The sequence below is a fragment of the Pteropus vampyrus genome, unplaced genomic scaffold (assembly GCF_000151845.1).
Source record: "Pteropus vampyrus isolate Shadow unplaced genomic scaffold, Pvam_2.0 Scaffold7, whole genome shotgun sequence".
Lineage (NCBI taxonomy): Eukaryota > Metazoa > Chordata > Mammalia > Chiroptera > Pteropodidae > Pteropus > Pteropus vampyrus.
Genome location: NW_011888788.1, coordinates 6,935,601 through 6,945,841, shown reverse-complemented (window position 1 = coordinate 6,945,841; position 10,241 = coordinate 6,935,601). Strand labels below are relative to the sequence as shown.

The window sequence follows — 10,241 nt, the reverse complement described above, 5'->3', positions numbered from 1 at the left end:
TTGTGTGTGACCTGGAAGTCAACAGACCCATCTATAGCATAATTAGGAGCTAATGTCCAAGCTTTGTGGTTTACCAAAATTGTCTGCCCTCTAGGCCACACCCAGTTTTGGTGGAGCTTTGCAAGAGGCCCAGTCCTTTTATGAGCAGACAGCCTGCAAGGGCTCAGTTTTGGACAAACTAATATCATCGCACTCCAGCACATAAGAAACTATTATATGAAACTTTGATATAAGAGTTCCAATTCTGATATAAGAGTTCCAATTTCTACATGGCTAAAATTGAGATTATACAGGGAAAAGAATAAAGAGCAGTACCTGAAAACGATGGAGATCTTCCAAAATTGATGAAAGACTTGAATCTTCCAAATGAAGATGTATATTATCCCAAGTCAGATAAGTAAATACAAATCTATATCTTGAGATTTAATTGTGAAATTGCAGAACATCACACAAATAAAATCTTAAGAACAACTAGAGAGAAAAGACAGATAACCAAGAAAGGAATCACAACGCAGCTGACAGCAGACTTCTCCGGTAACTAGTCTCCATTGATGCACCCTGACAATTCTTCCCTTTTCTGTAAGCACAAGCCGCTTCTCCTATCAAGAACTGCAGCTTCCCTGGGGCTGGCCCTTAGAATGCTCTGACCAATGGAATGCAGCAGAAGTGGCATCTGAGACTTTGGATGCCTTCAGAGGACTGACAAAGTAGAATTCTTCTTGTGACTCTTGCTCTAGGACACTAGACCTCAAACCTCAGCCGCCATGTTAGGAAAAGCCCAAGCTACACAGAGTAGCCACATAAATGAGAACCTGAAGGGCAACAATTAACAGTCCCAGGTGTGATTTAAACCACAGCCAGTATCAATTGACCATGTGAGCAGTTATCTTTGATGTTCTAGCTAAATTGATTCCCCAGACAACTGCAGCCCCAGCCAATATCAAAATGAAAAACCACCCAACTGATACAACCTACAGAATCATGAGAAAGAAAAACATGTTTTAAGCCATTAAATTTGAAGGTTTTTAAGCATCAACTGATAATTAAATATTTCTTAGTTGCATTAACATATTCCAGAAGACAATAAACCAAACCTCTAAAGTACTGAGGAAAAATAATGCTCAACCTAGAATTCTAAAACAAACATCTTCCTAAAGTAAGACCAAAATACATTTAGGCAAATAGTGAAAGTTCACAACTTATTCTCTCACAGAAAGAAATACTACAGAACATATAGATATAAAAATACTTGTAAGCAATCAAATTTATAAATATGTTGTAAATCTAAATAAGCAATGGCATGCTAAAAAGACATAACTACAATATTAAGTAATATCTGATCTGGTTAAATAAGTTGTCAATTTTGGTGTTTTGAATTTATACTTAATATAACATTAGCATAGAGAAAATGTTCTAAAGAACAGCCAACATATATGAAAGCATCTCCTAAACCTTGCACTCACTATCAATTCTTCCAGTCTCCCTCCCTCATACATGATCTTCTCACATCTCCACACCTGAGAGAGTCCCGGTCCCAACCATCAAGGGATAAAGAGTCACTTGTAAGAAGAAAGCAAGAAGTCAGCCAGGCAGAAGAACTCTCTCCTGGCCTTCAGCAGGTGCAACAATTGATGCCTATTTATTTTTATCTGCTTTGTTGGAATCAAAAACGATGTCATGGAAATGCCATGTGAATGATAATTTTTAAAATTCAGGACCAAGTTATGACCAAAAGGCATCTTACAAAAGACCTGAAGCAAGAAACTGCCATAACTCTTATATGAACTATTAATTTTCTCCCCATCTCATTCTTAACATGCAAATTTTCAATTGCCTAAAGTTTTCAGTTGAGTACCAAATTTAGAGAAGTTCAGAGCTTCTATTTTCAATTAACATAGAACTCAGTTATATTAGAAAGTGATTAATCATTTTAATCCTTTCCCCATTTAGAAAAAAAAAAAGTGCAGCTTGCTGCCAGAGTTAATTTAACATCACACATAGGAATGCTACATTTTCTAGTATTTTACATTTTCAGTGATCGAGAATTACTGTATTTTGTAACTGGAAATACCATAATCAGAATGCTATAAATAGAATGATGTCATTTGTTTCCAAAGACTATCGATATACTACAGCGATGCGAAAATAATAATAAAAGTGAGATATTTCATGGCAAACGTTGGGGGTAAGGTGAGGACTGCAATCCAGGAGTTATCTCGGGGTAAACACTGTAGCCGCAAGTGCCACCAGCAAGTATTATTGGGGCAAACGGGAAATGAGTTAAAGAAGGGTATTAAGCGTTACTTACTTTAACAGCAAATTTCTTTGATGCCATGGCTTGCTTACTGAGTCCAGAGTAATTACAGACCTTTAATGGAAGAAATAAGAAAATTATAAGTAGGTACCCAAACTCTCTATCTGAATATTATATGAGAAAGGTTGACTGAATAATAAAATATCAATAGGTATTTGTAAGATGAATGTTCACTTATAACTGGTCTTAACAAAAATACATTGAATTAGTAATTTTGAAACTTCTCACAAAGCATGGGCCCAGATGTATTTTACCAAATGTTTAATGAAGAATCAATACCAATTCTTTGCAAACTCTTTAGAAAAACAGAAGCATAAGAAGAACTTCTCAAACATTTTAAGAGGCCAGTATTATCCTGATAGCAATACCAAACAGACATCACAAGAGAACTATACACCAATATACATTATGAATAAACACACAAAACTCAACGAAATACTACTAACCAAATCTAGCAATATATTTAAAAAATTATACGCCATGACCAAGTTGGATTTATCCCCGGAGTATAAGGTTGGTTTAACATCTGAAAATTAATCAGTATAATACACTATATTAAGATTGAAACAAAAAAAATGATCATCTCGAATTTTAAAAAAATTAAAAAGTCCATCTTTGATTAAAAAAAAAAAATCCAACGCACTAGGAATAAACATCCTCAACTTGATGAAAAGCATCTATGAAAAAAACCACAGCTGAAACCATAGTTAATGGGTGAAAGACTCAATGCTTTCTCCCCTAAGATGAGGAAAAGACAGAGAGATCTTCACTTGCCATTTCTATTCAACGTGGTATTAGAGGTTCTAGCCAGGGCAATTAGGCAAGAAAAAGAAATAAAAGGCATCCAGATTGGGAAAGAAGAGGTAAAACTATATATATTAACACATGGCATGCTCTTCTACATAGAAAATCCTAAAGAATAAAAAATAAATAAACTATAGAATAAACAAGTCCGGCAAGGTTGCAAGATACAACATCAATATTAAAAAATCAACTATATTTCTATATACCAGCAATAAATAATCCTGAAATTAATTTAAGAAAACAATTCCATTTATAATAGTATCAAAAAGAATACTTAGAAAAAAATTTAAGGAAGAACAAAATTTGTACATCAAAAACCATGAAATATTATTGAAAGAAATTAAAGACAGGTAAATAGATAGACATCCCATGTTCATGAATTGGAAGACTGAATATTCCCCAAATGGATCTACAGATTCAATACAATATCAAAATCCCAGTAGACTTCTTTATAGAAAATGAAAAGCTTATTTAAAAAAAAGAAAATGAAAAACTTATCCTAAAATTGATATGAAAATGCAAGCGATCTCGAATAGTAAATCTCCAAAAAGAAGAAAGTTGGAGGATTCATACTTCCCCATTTGAAAACTTACAACAAAGCCACAGCAATCAAGATAGTATAGTACTAGCATAAGGAGAGACACACAAATCAAAAGACTAAAATTGAGAGTAGTTATGGTCAACTGATTTTTAAAAAACATGCCATGACAATTTAATGGGGAAATAGTCTTTTCAACAAATGGTGCTGGAACAACTGAATACCCACATGCAAAAGAATAAAGTTAGACTACTACGTCATATAAAAATTAACTCAAAAATGATAAAAGATCTAAATGTGAGGGCTAAAACTATAAAACTCTTAGAAGAAAAATAAGTGTAAATTTTTGTAATTTTGCCTTAGGCAGTAGTTTCTTAGATATGATACCAAAGGCATAAGTAACAAAAGAAAAAATTAGTAAATCAGATTCAATCAAAATTAAAAACTTTCATGCTTCAAAGGACACTATCGAGAAAGTGAAAAGATAACCCATAGAATGAGACAAAATATCTGCATATCATATATTTGATATGGGACTCATATCCAAAATATATAAAGAATTCTTACAACTGAACAATAAAAAGACAAATAACCCAATTTAAAAATGGGAAGAGGACTTGAATAGATATTTCTCTAAAGAAGATATACGAATGGCTAATAAGCACATGAAGATGTGCTCAACATCATAAATCATCAATACAAATCAAAACCACAATGATATATCACTTCATACCAACTAGGATGGCTAAAATCAAAAAAAAACAAAAACAAGTGCTGGCAAAGATAGAACTCTCATATATGGCTGGCAGGAATGTAAAATGTTGTAACCACTCTGGAAAAACAGTATGGCAGTTCTTCAAAAAGTTAAACATTTCCACTCTTCAGTATGGACCAAAGAAAAATAAAAACATACGCCCACACAAAAATTTATATAGGAATGTTCGTAGCAGCATTATTCATAATAGCCAAAAAACAGAAACAACCCAAATGTCCATCAGCTGATGAATAAACAAAATGTGGTATATAAACACAATGGAATATTATTTGGCAATAAAAGAAACAAGTACTTCTACTCCCCTTTACTGTGCTGAGCCAGGCAACTGCTTTCTCCCATCCTATAGAAGCCTGGAGAATTATTTTCTGGAGAAGGTAAGATAGAGGATCTCTGGTCTGGAAAACACCAAACACAGCATAAGGTGGAGGGTATCCTACTGAAAAAAGAGAAATTAAGGAAATATTTACAAACTTACCAATACATTCTCCAGCCTGCATGCCCCTTGTGATGGTTGACTTTAGGTGTCAACTTGTCTGGGCTAAGGGATTCTCAGATTACTAATTAAACATTATTTCTGGCTGTGTCAGTGAGGGCGTTTCAAGGAAGAGATCAGTATTTGAACTGGTAAACTGAGTAAAGTAGATGGCCCTCCCTAATGTGGGTGGACATCACTAAATCCACTGAGGACTCAACAGAACAAGAAGATAAAGGAAGGGGTGGTGCTGGTTCTTGGGCCTTTGGACTCAGACTTAACTACACACTGGCTTCCCTCATTCTCCCAAAGAGCAGATCATGAGACTTCTCAGCCTCCATAATCACATAAGCCAATTCCTAGAATAAATATGTATAGACACACGCATATACATATGTATGTATATATATGCACATACATGTGTGTAAATGTGTGTGTATCCTATTGGTTCTGTTTCTCTGGAGAACTCTGAATAGCCTAGCCTCTCCAAATAGGAGACTGAAATCATCCTACTGGGGGAACTGGACTAACCTAAAAGTCAAGGTCTAAAAGTACTGACATCAGAGGTTCACCAAGAAAAACAGCCTAGAGAGATGGCTCTGAAGTGAAGCTCACATCCACAAGCCCTACATCTGTGTGTAGAACTGATTTCCAACTTTTTAACGATCCACTGTCAAATAAAAGTAAACAACCAGGAATTACCTGCCATTTAAGGAAAGATTCTACCATGAAAGAAAGCAAAACAGAAAAAAACCACTGGCTGAAACTGAGACTATGCAGAGAGAAGGAAACATTTTTTAAAGAAAACTTCAGTAATATCAAGAAGATAGCAGATATTGCATCCATGAAATAACTAAAAAGAAAAGAGGAACTTTTGGAAAACAACAAAGTAAAACTATGATAGCTGAAATATAAAAATTTAAGAGAAGGGCTGAAAGATCAAGTTCAATAAGTCACTCAGAAACGTCAACAAAAAATAAGAAAGAATAAATTAAAGAACCAGTATAGGAGGACCAACACATGAAAATTAAGATGGAAGAAGATTCATACTGGGGCATATATCACAGTAATATTTTAGACATTGATGACAAAAAGAATCTTTAAAAAATGTGTGTGGGTGGGGTGGGGCAGAGGGAGTGAAGGAGGGGGTGAGAGACTATTTGGCTCCAGATTGCGCTAAGCAACTCTGGAGACTAAAAGGCAATGAAGAAATATCTTTGAATTTCTGAAGAAAAATGTTTCTAACCTCCAACTGCATTTAAACATGGGTGAGGGGGGTACATTTTTAGACATGCAAGGTCTTAAAAAATTTAAGACTCAGGCACCCTTTCTCAGGAAAGTACTAAAGATGTGCTTCACCAAAATGAGGAAATTAACCAGAAAAGAGGAAGGTACAGGAAACAGGAAGGCCGAGACACACAAAGGGTAGAGGAAATCCCTACATGAGATCCTGGGCTTGACCAGGAGAAAACCATCAGTGCAGCCTAGAGCAGGTTGCAAAACTCCAGGAGATGCATCTTAAGTATCTACACGTATGCAGATGAATTTTAGACACCTGGTCAAGAATATGACATTGAATTAGGACAAGTGCATGAAAAGCTAAGCAACTAAATAATAACAAGGCAATTACTGATTCCATGATAAACAAAAGCTATGCTGAAAGTAAAAAGTAAAGAGTACTTCATACACAACTCAGTTACAACTAGCATTTAGAATCATGATAACAAACATTGACTCTTGACTCAAAATCATATTTACAACAATATTACAAGGATGGGGAAGTGTGTGTATATGTGTATGTATATGGTAGGGCACAGGGGTTAAAGCGAGCAAAAGTTCTCTTTACTGTTAATGGAATGTTTCAGAAGCAAAGTCTAAAACCAATTTAAAAAAACAATAACTACAAAAACAATAATAAAGCAGAAATACAGCAAGTAATTTAGTGATATGGAACCACTTCTTAAATGCCAAACACTGCTCCAACTTAAAGAGCAAGAGCAAATATAGAGGAAAGAATGCCACACTTCACAAGCCTTATGCATGGAACTATCTGCCTGTTTAAATTATGTGCACAGACACTACTGGAGCAGTGCTGTCCAATGGAAATACAATGCAAGTCATAGATAAAATTGTAAATTTTATAGTAGCTGCATTTAATATAAAGGTAAAGAGAAACAGGTGAAATTAATTTTAATAATATATTTAATTTAATCCAATAAATCCAACATATTATAATTCTAGCATGTAATCAATATAAAAATATATACATTCTTAGTGTTTCGGCTAAGTCTTTGAAACTAGGTGGGCATTTTTTATTTCCAGTGTATCTCGATTTGGACTGGACACATGTCTAGTTCTCAACAGACACTTGTGGTCAGTGGCTACCATAATGGACAGTGCAGTTTGAGAGTATTTGGTTTTATTATAAGAAAAGCACTTATTTCTGTGTCGCAGATTACTCATTTATAGAATAGGGATTATAATACCTAAATCAAAATTATTGAAAGAACTAAGTAAAGTAACATATTAAAACCCCCAATATAATAATTTATAAACACTAGGCCCTCAATGAATGTTAACGATTACTATTACCTAGTCAATGAAGATTTTTTAAAAATCTGACGAATTTAGTAATTTTTAAAAATCTGGTAACATTTGATCCTAATTTTTTAAATGGACAAAAGTATCTTTATCTGAACCCTAAATCATTTTAATCATTCATTTCTAGTCTCTTAACAATGTAATGCATGTGATTTAAAAATAATTTAATTATGTTCGTCTCTTAGCAAGCCCATGTAGACACAGATGTCAATGAAAAAAATAAGTTCCTAGAAAGTCAGGAACATGTGTTTGAAAATAATTTATAAAGATTGTCCTAAAAACTTAAGACGTAGCCTTAAAATTATATTATTTGAGCCTGGTAAACATAAAATCAGTCCCCTTCAATATATTAAATTGGGCTTGAAAAACTTCTGCCAAGAATTTAGGGAGTCTTTCACTTGGAGGCTACTCAGGATACTCAAGTGGTTCAGCTAAACAAAGAAAAGGAGGAGGAATTTTGTCAGGAAGTGCCCAACCAAAGCTGAAGCATGTGTGATCTAATTATCTTTTAATTATGCACTGGTTTTCCCGTATGCCCTTCCTTTTCCAAAGAACAGATGGACCACATGGAAGGCTGTGGCAAGGCTTTCAGACCGTATCTGCTGTTGGATAGATTATGAGCCATATTACAGTGGTTACATTTTCGACGTACAATAATGCTTTAGCAGCTTCTTTTTAAAAATAATCTTTTTATTTCTTTTTATTTTTATTGGTAAAGAGCAGCTGCATTTACTTTTTAAGGGCTGGATTCTTTAAAAAGTATCATCAAAGCCCAATTTCAAAAATGTAAACTATAGGAATCTAGGACTGAAATGCATATATTTTTACATAAAGTAATATGGTCTGCTAATGTTAAATAAAATGCATGAGAAAAAGGAATAGTATAATACATTTTGCATATTTTTAATCCGTTGTTAAATACCATGTGGCATTCCACCTCTCAATGTACATAATATTTTCATTTGTTTCCACAATGTTTGGAGCTTCAAAATGTCATAATTTTAGGACCAAAAGAGACCCTACAAACCATTTATTCCCAGCCCTGCCATCCATTCCCCTCATGAGAACTTGGGGGAATAGGCCAGGGTCTCACAGCTGAGGACCAAGGGCGAGAGAAGAGTCTTGTCGGCTCACTGAGGGCAAACTAGCACCATCTGTCACCTGCAGAATGCCAAGGTCGATTGCTAACTGGGCTGTCAAATTAGATGTGCCCTCCCTCCCTCTCTCCCTCAGTCCTCTGTCAAGGCACAAGTAAACAACACAGAGTATGACTTCAAGAAAAGCTACATGAGTAGTGGTTCTCTTCTGCTAAACAAAGGGAGAGAAAGAAAGGAAGAGAGGGGAAGGAGGGAAGGAAGTAAAGAACTCTGTAGCTAAAGAAAATGTAGGTTGAATTAATTTAATTTATCATTATTCTATGTGACATGACACACTGCTTTACAGACAATAAATAAATAAAGTGTACCAATATAAGGCCTATACCATATCTGAACAGCCACAGACCTTGAGCCTGCATATTTGCTAAAGTCATTTTAGATAAAAAAGGCATATTTCCTTTATTACAGTACAGCATTAGGCACAGGTGCTGGAAATGAACTAAAGGGTGAACTGAAATCTGAAATGAACAATGAACAAAAGCAATTTGCTAAGCCGTAAATATGGTAAAATCACACTTAACCCATCATCGAAGGAACAGGTTCTCAAAGGGGAACAGCCCTCAGAGCAAGAGCTGAATACTACAGGATGCTCGAGAAATGTCTGTTGGATGAAGAAATGTTCCAGATCATAGAAGCTGACTCATTTATGCATTAAACTATTTACTTTTGCTGTTTTTAGGAAAATTTTCTAAAAATATATTGACCCTTTAATGACTTTCATAAAAATATCACATACTAGATATTTCTTTGATAGTCCAGATGACAATGATCATGTATCACCACACTGAGCAGGAGACATATTAATAACCCTCTGGGCTTCTGGTTCCTACACAGTGCTGCTCCACAGTGGAGCCTGTTAGGTTGCTGTGAGAGTGTCTATCTCGTGTGGCTCCCTGTCCTCTCTCAGTTCTTCAGCTTAATCAGATGGGCCTAGAAACCTAAGGGATCAAGTTTATCAGGTTAATGGGATGTTTTTCAAGCCTCTCTAACATGGATTCGCATGGACTTCAGAGTGAAGGCTTTAAGCCCTCTGTCTCAGAAAATAAAATGGCTGTTAGCTTTACTTCAGGATTAGGGTTTCTGTAAGGATGAAATCACTGAGTCATGGTACCTTAGAAAGTACCTTCTGGATTTGGGCCTCAGCATTTAATATTTTGCCTTAGTAAAAAATGCTGTTAAGCTTGGCCTCTAAGGTTTTCTCCATTTTAAACCTCTACGACCCAAAATCCAAAAGCAGTTCAAGAAACAAATAATGCCAGTATATAAATTCTTGCAGAGGGGAGAATAAGAGAAAAATCTATTTCCTAACTCATTTTTATAAAATTCTGATAGCAAACCAGACAAGGGCAGTATCAAAAGGAAAAAAATCATAGCCAATTCTATACATGAACATAGAGGTAAGAATCCTATACAAATAGATGCAATCTGAATCTAGCAATATATAAAAAAATACACCAGAACCAAGTGAGTCTTATCCAGAGAGTGCAAGGTTGGTTTAACACTAGAAAAATCACCACATTAAAAAATTGAAGTAGAAAAAAGCACATGATCATTTTAATAGAGGAAGAAAAAAATAAAAA

At 34.9% G+C, this 10,241-nt stretch overlaps 1 protein-coding gene across 3 annotated transcripts in view; it reads right to left on the bottom strand.

Annotated features, from left to right (window-relative positions):
• The window catches only part of SLX4IP (SLX4 interacting protein), a 189,559-nt gene that overhangs the window by 167,638 nt on the left and 11,680 nt on the right, over window positions 1-10,241 (bottom strand). For 2 of the 3 annotated variants that reach the window (XM_023537415.1, XM_023537412.1), the window contains exons 2-3: window positions 4,734-4,867; window positions 2,309-2,368 (exon numbers count right to left, since the gene is read on the bottom strand). In XM_023537415.1, the coding sequence (XP_023393183.1) occupies window positions 2,309-2,335 (27 nt within the window). In that variant the 5' untranslated portion in view covers window positions 2,336-2,368; window positions 4,734-4,867. The remainder of the gene's footprint in view (window positions 1-2,308; window positions 2,369-4,733; window positions 4,868-10,241) is intronic. The other variant, XM_011370243.2, reaches the window with a different exon arrangement.